The 20129-nt window shown below is 37.7% G+C and overlaps 1 protein-coding gene across 1 annotated transcript in view; it reads left to right on the plus strand.

The window, feature by feature from the left end:
* LOC150108407 (reelin-like) overlaps positions 1 to 20129 on the plus strand; it is a 920570-nt gene that overhangs the window by 391752 nt on the left and 508689 nt on the right. The window contains exon 24 of the mRNA XM_090390755.1: positions 16337 to 16545. Coding sequence (XP_090246881.1) covers positions 16337 to 16545 — 209 coding nt within the window. The remainder of the gene's footprint in view (positions 1 to 16336; positions 16546 to 20129) is intronic.

Raw genomic sequence — 20129 nt, forward strand, 5'->3', positions numbered from 1 at the left:
GCCATCTACCACCACCACCACCAGTATTTTCACAGACAAACATCCATGCCTATGGCAGGATTTGAACCCGCAGCCTTTTGGCTGGAGAGTGGATATGCTAACCACTCGGCCAATCAGCTGGCACTTATACTCTTGTTTTAATTCTTTACCTATAAAAACATACATATCAAAAGGAAATATACTTTGAATTATGGGATCCTGCAGCAATTAATGAAGTCTGCTTCTTTATACAAGTAGACTGGTCTGCGAAGATGCATAATGCACAAACTTTATTTGCTTAATCTTAGGTAAAAGATTAAAGGAAAAATGTAATTTCTAGTCAAGTATAACATAGCAACTAAGCGAAAAAAAGTTCTACCACTTTCTCTGATACAGAGTATTTTAATAATATGGTAATACATTTGTCTGCTTGTATAGGAAAAATATATGATTTCTCCATTGATTTAACCTGGTGATACCATACAATGGCTTCTTGCAAAAATCAAAAACACTTGGCCACCCAAAAATCAACAAAAGAAAATCAAAGAGCCCCATACAAATGGCAATAACCTCCCAATGGCACAACAAACCTCCCAAGCACTTGTCTCATACATAGAGGTGGTATGTATGAAACAAGTGCTTGTAGTAGTCACTCTGGGCAAAATGTTAATTGAGTTCAGCAAAGCAAACCCCAGCCAGGACTACAGAAACAAGTTTGTAAGACATACATGAACAGTCCTTACTGCACTATGGTTAACAAATGAGAAGGCCAAACTCTCCTCAGATTGTGCTCTGGAATGGCAACAGTCTAGGAAACAAAATGTACAAACTACAAGAATTTATGACACACTATAGTGCTGAGGTAATCCTTATAAACAAAACATACCTTTGACTGGCTGACAATGCAAAACTCAGAAACTATGTTCTATACTGCAATGACAGACCCCATTGTTGGGGTGGGGGGAACATCCATATTTATCAAGTTTAATATAGAACACAATGAAATTGTAAATCCTGCCACACTAACAACATAAAAATCATGGGAGTGGGGGGGGGGGAGTTTTCCAGACCACAAATGTAGATCCTCTGAAAATATATTCTGTATATAACTCTCCAAACAAACAGTTGGTGAAAGCAGACCTGACTAAAATTCTAGAGACACAAACTAAGCAATGTTGTTAGCAGCAACCTGAACTCTAAACACACACCACAGAACAGCAGAATTACTAACTGAAATGATAGAACCTAAATGACTTTGCTAACGCCAGGAACACTGTGATTATAAGTCCTCCAGAACCCATGTACTATAATGTGACAGGACTTTCTGATGTCCTTGACATTTTGAGACTACAACATATCATGCATCAGTACTAAATAAATAAGTGCAATGGATGATCTCAGTTCTGACCACAACCAAGTTTTATTCCAACCGGGCTCACAATTGAAAATATCCTAAGATCCCAAACATCAATTGGACAACATTACAAAATGCTCTACACAAATCTTTTGGCCCAGTTTCAACCATCAGATCAAAGGAAAAAATTGACAGCTTAATTTCTAACTTGGAAAAGATTATAACAACTTCATTAACAGCTACCACCATGGGTATAACATGTACAAACTCCAATCGACTTCCAGATAAGATTAAAAACCTGATGCATGAAAAAGAACAGAGCCAGATGCCAAGAGGACAGAATGCTAGGCCCCAGAACACAGACAAGCACTCAATAGGGCTACAAAGGAAGTTTGATATGTGATTCAAAAACTATTGAAATCAACAGTTGAAGACAAAAATTCAATCCCTAAGCACAGAAGACCAGATGCTCTGGGAAATAACAGATCTAGATTCATCACTCAAGCACACACCTGGGTATGTTCTACACTAAAATGCACAGAGTACATAAACTCCATCCAACTGACATCACCTGCTGAGATACATGAAATTATCACCAGCCTTAAGAATAGGAAAGCACCAGCCCAGACGGGATTTCTAACAAAATCATTAACTGCCTGTTACATAAAAAGGAGGGCACTCAGGTGGCAAGTGAAGAAGTGGTGTGTGTGTGTGTGTGTGTGTGTGTGAAGAGAACTCCGGTTTCAGATAAGTTATTTTGAAATAATTAATTGTATATAAGTATGTGTTTATGAGTAAGAGCTGCTATAAAGGTTGTGCGCTTGTAGTGTTATTAGTGTGTGGGATATTTTGTCTAAATTTAATTACAAAATTATTGGTTTTAGACCTTAGAGTAGTAACCGGCAAAGGAAAAATGGTGGCGGCTTTGTCATTGCAAGATTTTAACTTAGACTTCAGTCATTTTGTGAAGTGCGAGGTGTGCTACATGTAATCTTTTGATTGCATTGATGAATTGTGGATATTTAGGGAAGATGGAAGGAGGGTGTGTGCGAAGCGTGAGCTGAATTAAGATTTGATGATTGCTAATATGTTGATGACAGAAAGTGTTAGTAGCCAGAATTATTATTATTATTATTATTATTTCCCAAGACCTCATGGAGTCAAAGACTCATCTGGGAGGTCCATTTATCACACACACATCTCATCATACTGTGTCTTAAACACACTCCAACTCCTTGCAGACACCACACTCTCAGACAAGGCATTCCAATCATTCACAACTCTGCACGAAATAAAACCTGCCTCTCACACCCTCTTTATACAGTTTCCAGGGATGACCTCTGGTTCTCCCCTGATCTCCAACTATTCTCTGTAGAACTTCTCCACCATTGATCTTATAACAACCCCTTACCAACTTGTAGGTCTCTATTATATCTCCCCTCTTCCTTCTCTCCACCAGACTCTGCAAACTACATCTTCTCAATCTTTCCTCATACTCAAAATTCCAGAGGTCAGAAACTACCTTACTCAGTCGCCTTTGGATCCTTTCCAACATCTCTTCATCCTTCTGAAAACCTGGTGACCAAATCTGGGCACAATAGTCCATGTGTGGCCTAATCAAAGCCTTATACAATGGAACAAGAATCTCCCTACTTCTACATGTCAGTGTCCTCCGCATCATTCCCAGAATTCTTTGTGTTGTCTTCACAATTTTGGCGATGTGTCCCCTAAATTTTAGATCCTTATCCACTATCACCCCCAGATCTCTTATTTCCTCTACCTCCAACAATATATTCTCACCAAGCATAAATTCTGCATCCCATCTTTGTTTTCCAAATTTTAAAACCTTACATTTTGCAACATTGAACTCATATCCCCATTTGTTTGCCCAATCACTCAATTTATTCAAGTCTTCTTGTAAGACCACAACATCTTCACTACTCTTCATGGTTCGTCCCAACTTTGCATCATCTGCAAACAACTGAATATCTCCATCCAAATCTTCACCTATATCGTTAATATACAAGTTAAACAGTATTGGCCCTAAAACAGACCGCTGAGACACTCCACTAGTGACTTTCCTTTTCCTGGATATCGCTCCCCATACACAACTTGTTGATACCTATCAGATAGCCAGTCTCCAATCCAATGCACTAATCTAATATCCAACCCCATCTGCTCTAGTTTGACTGTTAGCTTATCATGAGGTACTCTATCAAAAGCCTTTGCGAAATCCAAGTATATTACTGTGTATCCTTCTCCTCTGTCTAAGGAAGCAGTCTCTTTATTGTAATAAGTAAGTAGATTACTAAAACATGACCTCCCTTTAGCAAATCCATGCTGTCCATCAAAGATTATACCATTGTTATCAACCCAACTCTGGATCCTAGTTCACAAAGCTTCTCCAACAACTTAACCACAACACCTGACACAGAGATAGGCCTATAGTTTGATGCTTGAGTTCGATCACCTCCTTTATGAAGTGGCACAATCTTGCCCTCCTTCCACTCTTTAGGAACTTGACTCGTAGTAAAAAAATATGTCAAGGCAGGTGTCAACTCTCTGGAACATTCCTTCAGAATATGCGGTGATATATTATCAAGTCCCACAGCCTTATTTACATCTAGTTTACTCAACTCCCCAAACACCTCTTGCTCACTTACAGTCAGTCTCTCCTCCCCATCATCAACTGCTCTCAATCTCTCCATGAAGTCACAAGATTGAAAGACCTTTATGTATTGTTCATTAAGTATCTCCACTACACATTCTGCAACAGCTGTCTTTATACCATTTTCTCCTATCAATGTCATCCTTCCATAATCATTCTTTCTTTTGCTGGCTACATATCAAAAGAACTCCCTAGGATTCTGTTTGGCTTCATTAGCTAACTGCTGTTCATACCTCTCTTTAGCTACTCTCACCAACCAGGTCACCCTCCTTGCTTGGTCTTTGTAGACCTCATGAAATTGGTTACTTCCACTTCTCTTATGCTGCCTCCGCAATGCCCTTTTTCTCTGTATCGCATGTTTAATCTCTTTATTCATCCATCTCACACCTACTTTATTTAACCTTCTCACCCTTGGAATACATTTAGACATTGCATCTACTAAATAGTTTTTGAAAATCTCCCAAGCTGCATTGATCTCTTTTCCAGCTAACTCCTCATTCCATGCTACACCCACAAGCTGTGTCCTGAGCTCTTCATAATCCCCCCCCCCCCTTGTAGTTCCACATATACCCTTTTTTCACAGGGGTCCCTGCACTGCTGGCAACCACCCAGGTAATCACCTCATGGTCACTTTCACCAATTGGTGGATGATTTGACACCTCATTTATAATTACATCCTCTGATGAGATGACCAAATCCAAGACCCTTAATCCTCGTGTGCCCTCTGTTACATACTGTCTGAGGTAGTTATCCCCTCAAAAACTCAAGAAACTCATTTTTTTTACTTTCAGTTGCTATCTCTTCATTCCAGTCTATATTGCCATAATTAAAATCACCCAATTTATTACATTACATAATTACAATCACCCTTTTCTTATTTGCTTGGCTTATTTGACTACATTTCACTATCACCACCATCCACATTACCAGGTCTATAACAACATCCCACCAAGTATTTGATTCTATTCACCTCTATCTCACACCATACTGCCTTAAAACCACTGGCCCTATTTCCCTCTTGCATCTCTACCTTGTATGGACATAACTCTTTCTCTATCATCAATAGCACTCCCCCCCTCCCTTTTTACCCCTTCTATCCTCACGAAACATATCATCCCCTTCCATCTCTATTCCTGTCCAGATATCGTCCTCATCTAACCATGTCTCACTTATTCCGATAATCTATGGGTGAACAGACGCAATTAGTGCAGCCATTTCATCTGCCTTGTTTCTTATACTTCTAGCATTGGTATACAAATATGACAGCTCATTTCTGGATCGACAGCTAGTTCCACTGATACCACTCATTCGATGTGATCTCTCCATACCAGACTGGGGCCATTTCCCATTCTGCTTCTTCATTTTAGAACCCTTTTCAATTTCATCTGTTTCCTCTTGATCCCTGGTCATCCCATTTCTTTCCTGCCTACATATGCCCTCTTGCAGCATCCACCTTTCTTACGCTGTGTACCCCCGTCCACCCTGAGCCTCCCCGTTTCCCTACTGCTCTTGCACACCCATTCTCTCATTTTCTATACTCATACCACTCACTTCCCCATTCATTTCCACTTCTTCAATCTCTCCTGTCCTACTCTCCTGCTCTTCCACATCACTCCCCTCTCTATCTGATTTATTCTCTCTATTCACTTCTCTACCTTCCAGCAGCAGTCTCTCCAAGGGACTCACACCATAACCACTCAAATGCAGTCCATTGCTCCCATACAGCTCACTTCATCCCTCAAACTCATTCCACACATTAACAAACTGTACTCCCATCTCCTCACACATTTCAGTCAGAATATCATTCATAATCCTTGCTCTCCGCCTCATTTCACCACAATCATACCTAGGCAACACACTGACTACCCTTCCTGTCACACTATTCTCTTTTATCTTTCCAAGCAGCCTCCTGACATTTATTCTGACATGCTCTTTGTTTTCTCTCAAATCATCTGTACCAATTAATACAATTAACTCTTTTGCTCGCTCCTGCCTCATATCCAATGCCTCAATCACTCTACTCATTTTACTGCCTGGAAAACATACCTTGTGCATTTTATCCTCTAGCACACCTTTAATAATGGAGTTGCCGTACAACGCCACTCGCTCATCTTTCGTTAACTCTTTCATGCCATCATGATTGATTTTAATAGTTTTGACCTGAATTCTCTTAATTTCATTCCGCATTATTTCATTGCTTGCCTCATCGAATCCAATTCACTTTTCAAATCTAGCGACACATTCTCTCTATCATTAAATCTTTCTAACTCTCGACCCCCTCTTCTCACTTTCCCTCTCATTCATCCTTCTTTGTTTCCGTACTTTCGGTCCAACATACATCCAGCTTTCACTGTCATTCTTCTCACTTTCACTCTCATTTATCTTTCTTTGTTTCTGTACTATCGGACTAATATGCATCAAACTTTCGCTATCATTCTTCTCACTTTTACTCTCATTCATCTTTCTTTGTTTCAGTACTTTCAGTCCAACATGCGTCCAACTTTCGCCATCATTCATTCTTTTTTCGCTATCATTTATTCTCTCGATTTTTTTTACTTGCGATTTCTGCATCACGCCATTTCTACTTTCATTCGTTCTCTCAATTTCGTTTCTTTCTGCCACTCTCTTCTCACTTTCATCCCTTTTAACATCCGTTACGGTTTTCAAATCGCTCTTTTTCTTTTTTTCCTGATTTTTTAACATTTTTTCGCCTCTCTTTCTCACCATCCTTCTCTTTCAAACATGCACTCACGACACAATCGTTACTAACACTTTCTGTCATCAATTTCATATTTGCTTTCATCAGTTCCTCATTCAGGTCACACTTCGCACACACCCTTCTTCCATCCGCGCTAAACATCCACAAATCATTTATGTAATCGAAGGAATACATATAACAGACCTCACACTTAACGAAACAACTGAAATCTAAATTAAAATTATGGAATGACAATGCCGCCGCCGTTTTTTTTTTTTTTTTTTTCCCTGCAGGTTACTAGGTCTAATAATGACGATTTCGTAATTAAGTTTAGGCAAGAAAAATCCTCCACACTAATAATACCGGTAGTGCACAACGTTTACAGCCGCTCGTACTCAAACAATTACGCATATATAATTAATTATTCCTATAATAATTTATCTGAATCAGGAGCTCTTCTTAGGTACGTCGTGGATGTACTTAAGAAGAGCTTAGGTATGTCGTGGGTTTTTGAGGGATAACTACCTCAGACAGTATGTAACATAGGGCACACGAGGATTAAGGGCCTTGGATTTGGTCATCTCATCAGAGGATGTAATTATAAATGAGGTGTCAAATCATCCACCAAGGTTCTTAGGTACGTCCACGAGAATGCTGTGAGGAAAATGAGTGCTCACCTGAAAGAGAAGGATGATGTGAAAGAACAGCAAAAAATTTTTAAAAAATCATTGAAAAAGAAAACGAGTGATTTGAAAACCTTAATGGATGGTAAAAAGGACAAAAGTGAAGCATTGGATGCAAATCAAGAATGTGGCAGAAGGTAATGAAATTGAGAGAATGAATGAAACTGGAAATAGTGTGTCACAAGGTTCAAAAGCTGGAAAAATCGAAAGAATGAATGAATGACAGCAAAAGTTTGACGCAAGGATTGAAAGTACGAAAACTCGAAAGGAAGAATGAGAGTGAAACTGTGAAGAATAGTTTGAGAGTTCAAAAATTGGAAAGATTGAATGACAGAGAGAATGCGTGCAATATTCAAAAGTTGAGTTGGTTAGGATGAGGCAAGAGATGAAATGGATGTGGAATGAAGTTAAGAAAATTTGGGAAATGTATGGGAGAGTGAAAATTATTTAAAAAAATCAGGTTGGTATAAAAGAGGTAATGGAAGACTCACGAGTGGCTACGTATGGCTAGTCAATTATTAAAGGTGTGCTGAATGAGAGGATGCACAGGGTATGTTTTCCAGGCAGTAAAATGAGTTGAGTGATTGAGGCATTGGATATGAGAAGGAAGCTAGCAAATGAGTTAATAGTGTTAATAGGTAAGAATGACTTGACCTAGAACAAAGAGCATGTCAGAATGGATATTAGGAGGTTGCTTAGATGGATAAAAGAGAATAGTCTGATAGGAAAGATAGTAAGCATGTTGCCTAGGTATGACAGTGGTTAGATAAGGCAAAGAGCCAGGATTATGAATGATATGTTAACTGAAATGTATGAGGAGAAAGGAGTACAGTTTGTTAATGTGTAGAATGAGTTTGAAGGACGAAGTGAACTATATAAGAATTATGCACTGCATTTGAGTGGTTTTGGTGTAAGTTGCTTGGAGAGACTGCTGCTGCAAGGTAGAGAAGTGAGTACAGAGAATGAATCTGATCAAGTAGGAAGTGATGTGGAAGAGCAGGAGAGTAAGACAAGAGACATTGAAGAGATGGTTATGAATGAGGAAGTGAGTGGCATGAATATAGAAAATGAGAGAATGGGTGTGCAAGAGGGACAGGGAAATGGGGAGACTCAGGGTGGACATGGGAAACACAGCATGAAAAAAGGTGGATACTTCAAGAGGATGTGAATGCATATGTAGACAGGAAAAGAATGGGATGACCTGGGATCAAGAGGAAACAGCTGGACTTGAAGAGGGTTCTAAAATGAATAAACAGAAAGAGAAATGGCTCCAGTTGAGCATGGAGAAATCACATCGAATGAGTGGTATTAGTGGAACTAGCTGTAGATCCAGGAATGAGCTGTTGTGTTTGCATACAAATGCTAGACGTGTAAGAAACAAGGCACATGAAATGGCTGCATTAATTTAGTCTGTTCAACCAACAATTGTTGGAATAAGTGAGACATGGTTAGATGAGGACAACATTCTGACAGGAATAGAGATGGAAGGGTATGATGTGTTTTGTGAGGATAGAAAGGGTAAAAATGGAGGGGAGTGCTATTGATGATAGAGAAAGAGTTATGTCCAGACAAAGTAGAGAGATGCAAGAGAGAAATAGTGCCAGTGGTTTTGAGGCAGTATGGTGTGATAATAGAGGTGAACAGAATGAAATACTTGGTTGGATGTTGTTATAGACCTGGTAATGTGGATGGTAGTGACTATGAAATGTATAATTAAATTAGCCAAGCAAATAAGAAAAGGGTGATTGTTATGGGTGATTTTAATTATGGCAATATAGACTGGAAGGATGAGATAGCAACTGGAAATAAAGAAAATGAGTTTTTTGAAATTTTCAGGGACAACTACCACAGACAGTATGTAACAGAGAGCACACGAGGATTGAGGGTCTTGGATTCGATCATCTCCTCAGAGGATGTAATTATAAATGAGATGTCTAATCACCCACCAATTGGTGAGAGTGACCATGAGGTGATTACCTGGGTGGTTGCCAGCAATGTGAGGACCTCTGTGAGAAAGAGGTATATGTGGAACTACAAGGGGGAGTGATTATGAAGAGTTCAGGAAACAGCTTGAGGTTTAGCATGGAATGAGGAGTTAACTGGAAAAGAGATCAGTTCAGTTTGGGGGATTTTCAAGAACTATCTAGTAGATGCAATGTCTAAATGTATTCCAAGGGTGAAAAGATTAAATAAGATAGGTGTGAAACGGATGAATGTAGAGATTAAGCATCCGATAGAGAGAAAAAAGGCATTATAGAGGCAGCATAAGAGAAGTGGTTGATAACCAATTCCATGAGGATTTCAAAGACCAGGCAAGGTGGGTGACTTGGTTGGTAAGGGTAACAAAAGTGAGGTAATGAACAGCAGTTAGCTAATGAAGCCAAAAAGAATCCTAAGGAGTTCTTTCAGTATGTTGCCAGCAAAAAAAAAAAAAAAAGAATGATTATGGAAGGATGACATTGATTGGAGAAAATGGTATAAAGATGTAGTGGAGATACTTAATGAGCAGTTCATAAAGGTCTTTCAATCTTGTGAATGTGACTTCATGGAGAGATTGAGAGCAGTTGATGATGGGGAGGAGAGACTGACTGTAAGTGAGCAAGAGGTGTATGGGGGAGTGGAGCCAACTAGATAATAATAAGGCTGTGGGACTTGATAATATATCAGCACGTATTCTGAAGGAATGTGCCAGAGAGTTCACACCTGCCTTGACATTTTTTTTAATATGAGTCTTACATTGGGTCAAGTTCCTAAGGAGTGGAAGGAGGACAATATTGTGCCACTTCATAAGGGAGATGATAGAACTCAAGCACCAAATTATAGGCCTATCTGTGTGTGTCAGGTGTTTTGGTTAAGTTGTTGGAGAAGCTTGTGAGAACTAGTATTCAGAATGAATTGGGTTGACAGCAATGGTATTATCTTTGATGGATAGTATGGATTTGCTAAAACGAGGTCATGTTTTAGTAATCTACTTGCTTATTACAATAAGGTGACTGCTTCCTTGTACAGAGGAGAGGGATACACAGTAATATACTTAGATTTTGCAAAGACTTTTGATAAATTACTGCATGATAAGTTGATAGTCAAACTAGAGCAGACGTGGTTGGATATTAGATTAGTGCATTGGATTGGAGACTGGCTATCTGTTAGGTATCAACAAGTTCTGTATGGAGGAAGTGATATCCAGTAAAAGGAAAGTCACTAGTGGCGTGCCTCGGGGGTCTGTTTTAGAGCCATTATTGTTTAACTTGTATATTAATGATATTGGCAAAGATTTGGATGGAAATTTTCAGTTGTTTGTAGATGATGCAAAGTTGGGACGAATTATGATGAGTGGAGAAGATGTTGTGGCCTTACAAGAAGACTTGAATAAATTAAGTGATTGGACACAGGAATGGGGATACAAGTTTAATGTTGCAGAATGTAAGGTTTTAAAATTTGGGAAAAAAACATGGGACACAGAATTTATGCTTGGTGAGGATATATATATATATACTGTCGAAGGTGGAGGAAATAAGGGATATGGGGATAATAGTTGATAAGGATCTCAAATTTATGGGACACATTGCCAAAATTACGAAAACGGCACAAAGACTTCTGGGAATGATGCAGAAGACAATGACTTGTAGAAGTAAGGAGATTCTTGTTCCAATTTTTTATGGCTTTGATTAGGCCACATGTGGACCACTGTGCCCAGATTTGGTCACCTGGTTTTCAGAAGGACGAAGAGATGTTGGAAAGTCAGTCTTAGCCGACTGACTAAGGTAGTTTCTGACCTCTGAAATGTAATATGTGGAAAGATTGAGAAGATGCAATTTACAGAGTCTGGTAGATAGGAGGAAGAGGGGGAGATATGATAGAGACCTACAAGTTAGTAAGGGATTGTTATAGGATCAATGTTGGGGAGGTTCTACAGAAAACAGTGGGAGATCAGGGAGAACCAGAGGTCATCCCTGAAAACTGTATAAAGAGGGTGGGGGGTGGGGAGTGAGAAGCAGGTTTTTTGCATGCAGAGTTGTGAATGATTGGAATGCCTTGCCTTAGAGTGTGGTGTCTGCAGAGAATTTAACTGTGTTTAAAGTATGGTGTGATGAGCTGCGTGTATGATAATAGGACCTCCTAGATGAGTCTTTGACTCCATGGGGTCTTGGGTGATAATAATAATAATAATAAAGCTGTAATGCACATTGTTGCTATTACCAATGTAGTAGTAGGATATCACTACTTTTCCATCTTCTCCAAAACTAATGACCAATCAGCATGCTTTCTTGTCTAGGAAAAATAGTCAAGAGGATAAATACAAAAAGTCACTGAAGAATTAAATCTCATTCCAGATGAGCACTTTGAATTCCAGGAGAACCACTGCATGCAACAAGTTTTCAGAGTCTTGGAAACATCAGTATAGGGTTCAACTTTAAACAGCACACAGGGGGTGATCTTCCTGGATCTTGACAAGAATTGACAAAATATGGCATAATGGGCTTCTTTTCCAACTCCTGTGGACCAAATTTCCACTAGGACTGGTCAAACTTATCAAATCATACCTCAATGATCACAAACTTTGAGTGAAGCTACTGAGAATTAGATTGTCTAAACACAATCACAGCAGACGTCCCCCAGGGTTCTTTGCTATCTATGTGCCTGACACTCCCTGCACAGTTCTACTAGTGGCCCTATACATAGATGATTCTTCAATAATAGTCCACTCTCTGCAACCTAGATTGGCAATCAAAAAACTGCAAAACACGGTCTCAGAACTAGAACAATGGTTCAAAAAAATGGTGAATTGATGTTAATTCAGACAAGAGCACTTTATTGCTATTAACAAAATGACAAGTGTCTCTTCATAGTGCAAAGTTGTCTTGTTTGGCACCCTATTCTGTGGCAACCAGTAGTGAAATACTTAGAAATCCAACTGGAAAAGGGGGGGGGGGGCTTTGCTTCACAACTCATATCGATTATGTCTGCTCAAAAGCAGACCCGGCATGGGGCTGTTGTGTCTGTTACTGAATCGTTGTTAGCTGGCTAAGAACAGAACTATACAAGACCTTCATCAGCATTTGGTAACAGAAGTAAGAAACAAAAGATATTATTATTATCCCAAGACCCCCATGGACTCAAAGACCCATCTAGGAGGTCCTTTTTTCATACACGAGATCATCATACCGAGCCTTAAACACACTCTCTGCAGACACCATAGACTCTCAGGCAAGGCATTCCAATCATTCACAACTCTGCATGCAAAACATCTGCTTCTCACTTCCCTACTCACACCCTCCTTATACAGCTTCCAGGGATGTCCTCTGGTTTGCTGTAAAACCTCTCCAACATTGATCCTATAACAACTCCTTACTAACTTGTAGGTCTCTATCATATCACCCCTCTTCCTCCTATTCACTAGACTCTGTAAATTGCATCTTCTCAACCTTTCCTCATATTGGACATTTCAGAGATCAGAAACTACTCTAGTAACTATTATTTTTATGGCTATATAGCCTATTTTCTTTTAAGAGTGCCTCTTTTCCACAATGTCATTGGCTTCTTTACTCAAATCATAAGGCAGTACTGATGCGTTATAAAAACTGATATATGAAGAATAAAATAGGAGGAAAATTCGGATGAACCTTTCTGGATGTTGGCTGTCTCCTTATCCCGGCGATATGCATTCATCTGCTGTTAAGCTGTTAAAAGGAAGGGGGAATTATTTGAAAAAACCTGGGTTTTTTATATATATATATATATATAATATTATTATTATTATTAAGCATGGGTAGAGAGTGCTTGGGGAAGGCGGGGGAGTGAGAGAAGGAGTTGAAAATAAAAACTATTTTTTGGGGAAGAGGAAGGATTGATGGGAAAAGGTCAGAGGTGGGAATAACTGGGTGTGAGCCATTTCGACAGACCTTAGTACCTTAGTAAGTCACCTTTGGACCCTTTCCAACATCTCTTCATCCTTTTGAAAAACCAGATAGCCAAATCTCTGCACAGAAGTCCATGTGTGGCCTAATCAAAGCCTTATACAATGGAACAAGAATCTCCTTACTTCTGCAATTAGTGTACTCTACATCATTCCCAGAATTCTATCTGGTTTCCTCACAATTTTGGCAATGTGTTCCCTAAATTTCAGATCCTAAATAATAATCCAATTCAATTAACATTTCCTTCTTATTTTCAACTATCATATTGTCAACCATTTTCTTCCAAATTTGAAGTTATATTACTGATTTGCTCAACTTTTACTTTTCTGTCTTCTAAAGTGGCTATATTAACACATTGTCTGTCTTTTTCTTCTTTTTCTTTTTGTATTATAATAGCTACATCAAAACTCCTATTATTTGCTTCAAAAATGCATTGTTGCATTGGAAGGATGACTGGACATTCATCCATCAAAATGAAAAGTCTGAGTTCAATTCTTGTCATGATAAGAGGATTGTTTAAATGAACTCTTTCAGTTGAAAGTGAGTTTACTCATAAGGAGTTAGCAGGGTTTATTCTCCCAGAAACTTTGATTTTTCATTCCTCATAAAGGCAAATCAGCGAAAACTCATGCAATTTACAGAAAAAAAAGTGCTATTAGTCAGCAGTTGATGGTGTTATGTGTTGCTGGTGGTTAATATTATCGTGTATAAATGGAGGATTAAACAGTGGATTGTATGGAGTGGAGTGTCCTCTATGACGAGTACTTGGAGGTGTCACATAATAATAATAATAATAATAATAATAAAATGTACTTCCAGTGAAGTATTCTCTGTTACTATTGGTAAAGAATGGCTATATTTTAAGGATATTGGATAATATACTATGTACATTCGTTTTGGAAATTATGAACTTTACAACCGTGTTATAAATAACTATTTTTAATTTCCTGATGTTTCATCCTTCATATCAAGGTCATCATCTGGAGTATATACAAATATACAAGGACAACCTGAGTTACATTTCACACAGTAAGCTAAAGAAATGATGATTTGATAACTGGTTATTCTACTGGCATGACCTCTAGTGAAAAAAAAAAAAAGATACAGATAAAATTAAAAATTAATTAAATATTTTGAAACTACATCAAAGCTAAATTCTATTTAAGATAACATGGGAGAAACATTCTTTCATATTGATAGTTTTCTTACAGTAACAATGATATCCTATTTTTAATGTGACGGTTGTTATATTAGATTTAAGATTCTGAAATATCTATAGTCCTGTTTATAGTTAGCTCTTAGGAAGAAAGGTTCCGTGGTAGAATATGTGCCTTCCATATGCTTGGGATTTTTAGACCATCATTATTGTTCAGATTGGGGTGGTTGATAAGAATCTCACGGGCTTCCTTAAATTTGTGTTCATACCATGTTTTGGTGTGATGTAACCAACTGGTGCTTTTCCAGTCAATTCTATGTAAAGTGTTCAGGGCTTGATCAGAAAGGCCAGCTTCACCATAGTTATTATATTTAATGTGTCGTTTATGTTCCTTTTGTCTGATAGGAATTGTGCGTCCTGTTTCCCCTATGTATGGTAGATTACAGGTGCAATAAATACGGTATACTGTTCGTGTTGGGTGGTGGTAGGAGTTTATGTGTATATATTGGCCATATGTGTCGGTTTCCAGTAAACATATACTCCTACCACCATCCAACACGAACACTAGGTGTCATTAATACTCTAAAAAACAGGGCTTTGAAGATCTGCTCCAATGAACAAGCACTGAAAGACAAATTTAAAGTTATCAACAATACTTTTCTAAAAAATGGTTACAGCCAAAACACCATTAACAAAATTCTGTACAAGACCTCAATAAAAAACAAAGATAAACCAGACTACAATAAAACTATAACCATTCCTTACATTAAAGGGACATCAGATAAAATAAACAGAATACGACAGAAATACAACCTCAAAGCCACCTTTAAACCTCCTGCAAAATTAAAAAGCTTACTCAACTCATCCAAAGACCCACTTTCTCCACTGGCCCACCCTGGAGTATACCGTATTTATTGCACCTGTAATCTACCATACATAGGGGAAACAGGACGCACAATTCCTATCAGACAAAAGGAACATAAATGACACATTAAATATAATAACTATGGTGAAGCTGGCCTTTCTGATCATGCCCTGAACACTTTACATAGAATTGACTGGAAAAGCACCAGTTGGTTACATCACACCAAAACATGGTATGAACACAAATTTAAGGAAGCCCGTGAGATTCTTATCAACCACCCCAATCTGAACAATAATGATGGTCTAAAAATTCCAAGCATATGGAAGGAACATATTCTACCCACGGAACCTTTCTTCCTAAGAGCTAACTATAAACAGGACTGTAGATATTTCAGTATCTTAAATCTAATATAACAACCGTCATATTAAAAATAAGACATCATTGTTACTGTAAGAAAACTATCAATATGAAAGAATGTTTCTCCCATGTTATCTTAAATAGAATTTAGCTTTGATGTAGTTTCAAAATATTTAATTAATTTTTAATTTTATCTGTATCTTTTTTTTTTTTCACTACAGGTCATGCCAGTAGAATAACCAGTTATCAAATCATCATTTCTTTAGCTTACTGTGTGAAATGTAACTCAGGTTGTCCTTGTATATTTGTATATACTCCAGATGATGACCTTGATATGAAGGATGAAACATCGGGAAATTAAAAATAGTTATTTAGAACACGGTTGTAAAGCCCATAATTTCCAAAATGAATGCTGATCACCGTGCAACACCAAAAGAAAGGACTATGTATATCCAAGATGCAATGCAGGAAATTTCAATGGTGCTGATTAGAAAAATAAGCTTAAAATTATGTATTTAAAAATTGATCCTTTTTTTCTCATTTTAATTACTTTGTATCAATGTAGTTTTTTAAGTCAATTCATCTGGAACTATTAAAATTTTTCTGGATGAACATATTTTTTAATTTAACCTTTTTATGTATCTTTGTCACTCAATAGGATGGTGTTAGACAATTGGTGACTACTGATATTGATACCAAATCAACAGATTATGTGCAGTTCTTCATTCGTATTGGAGGAGGAGATTCGGTTACCTGCAATAATGCATCTGAAAGAAATGAAAGTGTTCTATTTCAATATTCGAATGATGCTGGTATATCATGGAATCTGCTGAAAGAACTGTATTCAGAAAACTATAGATCACCAAGGTGAGATTTGTTGTTTGCTACATGTATATATATATTTTTCTTAATATAAACCATTCTTTGACAATCAGATGTGTTAATGTCCTTGAATAAAATAAAAACAATTAACTAAACAGTTTTGAAAATTGTTTGCCGCTGCTTTTAAACTAAATTCATACTTCTAGAATGCTATAAGTAAATTGGGAAGAATGCATTTGTGATATGAAACTGAATTTTCAGAACTTCATTTAAGGGAAAATTTTGGAGAATGATATCAAAAATAAATAGTCTTCTTTGTCATTATCAGATAGCTTAGGCATTGATTTTTCTTATGCTTTTTTTTCTTATTTTTACCTTGGATTAATTGTAGTATTAAGTGTTATGATCTTGGGCCTCAGCAGCAGCAGAGGAAGGGTTTTGGAAATGAGTGAGTGCTAATTCAATACCAATAGCATGCTAGAGGGTGAAGAGAATGGGAAAGAGGTATTCGTGGCTTTGACCTTCAGCATTGTGACAGAAGGGAATATTTTGAGCAATAGCAATGATTGTGCAAGGGAATGTCAGATGAAAGCAGGATGTGTAGAGAGAAAAATAGAAGTGCTGAGAAAGGAGATGGTTGGCATGAAGACTGAGATGAAGAGCAGGAATTAAGAGACTAGAGAGGCTATCTAATGTGGGGAGAATGAGAGTAGGTGTGAATGAAAGTGAGAGAAAGCGAGGGCAAGAAGGTGGGAGAATGGAAGAGACAAGGACAGAGAAGAAATAGATAAAGTCAAGAGTGTGTGGAAGCAAAGCATAACAATAATAGAGGACAGAAAGAATGTTTGAGAGAAAGGGGAAAGTGAGGGAGATCGGAAGTAGAAAGGTTCAGTGATGCCGACATTGTGATAAGAATGAATGAAGCTGTTCCACATGTCACATATATGGTAATTTGATGATTCGTGGGTGTGCATAGTTATGTACCAGAGGAGTACTTGCCAGTAGGAATGACAGAGTTTAGTGATAACAAAATGAAAATGTAAATAATGATGTTAGTGATCTTTAGGACATCGGGGCATAGGGCTGACCACTTTATCCTGTGAACGGTTTGAGGTCCGTTGATTAATAAATCCTCAACACCAGAGGGAATATAGTGAGTGTGTTGCTCTTTATGATAATACAGGGTAGAACAAAAGAGTAGTGATAATGAATGAGATGATAGAATATCTAGGGAAAAGAAATTTGGAATATGTGGATGCATGGAGAACATTCGACGATAGAAGGAGCTGTATTTGAAATCCAATACATCCCTGTTTTTGAATGTAACAGGGATGGCCTCACATGGGGATGGTAGCTTGAGATATAAGAGGAGAAATCAGAGCCAAGTAAGAGTATTTGGGAAGTAATTATAGCTATATGAATACTGCCAGTGCACTATTTTTTCTGTATACAGATACCAAAAGCATCAGAAATAAAGCGAATGAGTTTGTGACATTGATTGTTTGACTCAGTCTCTCTGAAGATTGTTGATATCAGTGAAGAGTATAGCATATTTTGTCAGGATAGAAAAGGTAAACATAAATGAGTGGAGAGAAGGAAAATGAGTAGAGTGTTACTTATGGTAAGAGAAGAATTGTGCCCTGTCAGGAAGAGAATCAGAGCAGAAATGAGAATAATGGTTTGAGAGTATATAGTGTGAGATAGGAAGGACAAGATAATTAGTAGGATGCTGCTACAGACCAGGAAATATATGTGGCGATGAGTAGGAAATGTTTAGACAAATCAGGTTGGCAAGTGCAAAGTGAGTGATCGTTATGGGTGGGGAGGGGACTTGGCTATTGCAATATGAACTGTGCAGAGGAAGTAGCAGTCTGTATTAATGGAAGTGAATTTTGGATGTCTTCAGGGATAACTGTCATAGGCATCATGTGGTGGAGAGAACATTAGGATCAAGTGGATTTGGTCAAAGCATCAGAGGATCTGATTGTGACTGAGCTGTCATACTTACCTGCTTGCGACCAGTTGGTGAGAGAGACCATGTAATCTTGACTTGAAGGATGAATAGGCAGGTAGAAATATCAAAGCAGAAGGAATTTATATGGAATTATAAGACACACAACTATAATAGATTTAGAAACCAGCTTGGATGTCTAGATGGATGAAAGAATTTGAGGGAAGAGAAGTCATTAGTGCATGGGAGATACATAAGAAAAAAATTGTTGACAGGAATGGCAGATTGTAATACATCAAGTGAGGAAAATAAACCAGTTTGGAGTCAAATGGATGAATAGAGAAATTAAAGAAGAATAGCAGATGAAAAAGAGATTATACAAGACATATAATAGAGAGAGAGTTGGAGAACAGTTAGATGAGAATATAAGGCTCAAGCTAGTAAGGTTACATAGTAAGGAGAGAAAAATTAGACAGCACTGCAATTTAAAGAGCTTCCCAAAGAGTTTTTTTGCTATATGACCAGTAGGAGGGAAAATGATTGCAAACAGATTACCTTGCTAAATGGAGACAGGTTTATTAGTGTTCCATCCCAGTAAAAAAGACTCTATTCCTAGAGGGATAAGGAAAAGTGAAGGATTAGAAATGAATGAAGAGTATATATTCTGAATATTGGGCTGTCTAAATGCCAATAAGACATTGGAATTATTATTATTATTATTATTATTATTATTATTATTATTATTATTATTATTATTATTAGAAAGAAAAGATTAGAAGAAAAGCTGGGTGAAGAACAAGCTAGATTCAGGCCAAATAGAGGCTGTCAGGATCAGATCTTCACTTTACGACAAATAGTCGAGAAAGCATGGGAATATAACAAAGATCTGTATTTAAGTTTTGTCGATCTGGAAAAGGCATATGACAAGGTGCCAAGAGAGAAACTATTCTATACGCTACAGTTATATGGTGTCAATGGGACATTATATCAAGCAATACTTTGTCTTTATTTCAGTTGTAAGTCAGCAGTTAGAATTGAAGGAAGTATAGGAAGATGATTTGATGTTAAATCTGGTGTGAGACAAGGATGTACATTATCCCCTCTTATTCATTATCTATATGGATCACATTACGAAGGAAAGTGGTATTAAACATGATATCAGAATTGGAGATGTTAATGTCAGCTTTTTGCGGACGATGTTATACTTCTAAATAAATCCGCTACAGGTCTGCAAGATTCCCTGACTAAATTGAATAACTGTTGTAATAGATATGGTATGAAGGTCAGCATTAAAAAGACAAAGACAATGAAAATTAGGTAGAATTGTTGAAAATGTCAACTGTGTTGTGAACGGGGAACCTGTGGAACGAGTAAAACATTACAGCTACTTAGGCACGATTTTTACTGAAGATGGTAAATTAAATATGGAAATAGGCAACAGAATCAACAAAGCTGGTATGGTAGGCAGTCAATTGAATAAATTCATATGGAATAAGAGAGAAATTAGTCAGAACACTAAATTAGCTGGATACAAGACAGTGTTCAAACCAGTTTTAACTTATGGATCTGAGAGCTGGGTCAGAAGTAAAACACTTGACCAAAGACTAGAGACCACAGATATGAGAGTCCTGAGAAAGATTAGAGGTATGAAGAGATGGCATCAATGGCAATATCATAT

Source organism: Typopeltis vanoorti, chromosome 3, assembly GCF_054136105.1.
Source record: "Typopeltis vanoorti isolate ZY-2024b chromosome 3, IOZ_Tvanoo_1.0, whole genome shotgun sequence".
NCBI lineage: Eukaryota > Metazoa > Arthropoda > Arachnida > Uropygi > Thelyphonidae > Typopeltis > Typopeltis vanoorti.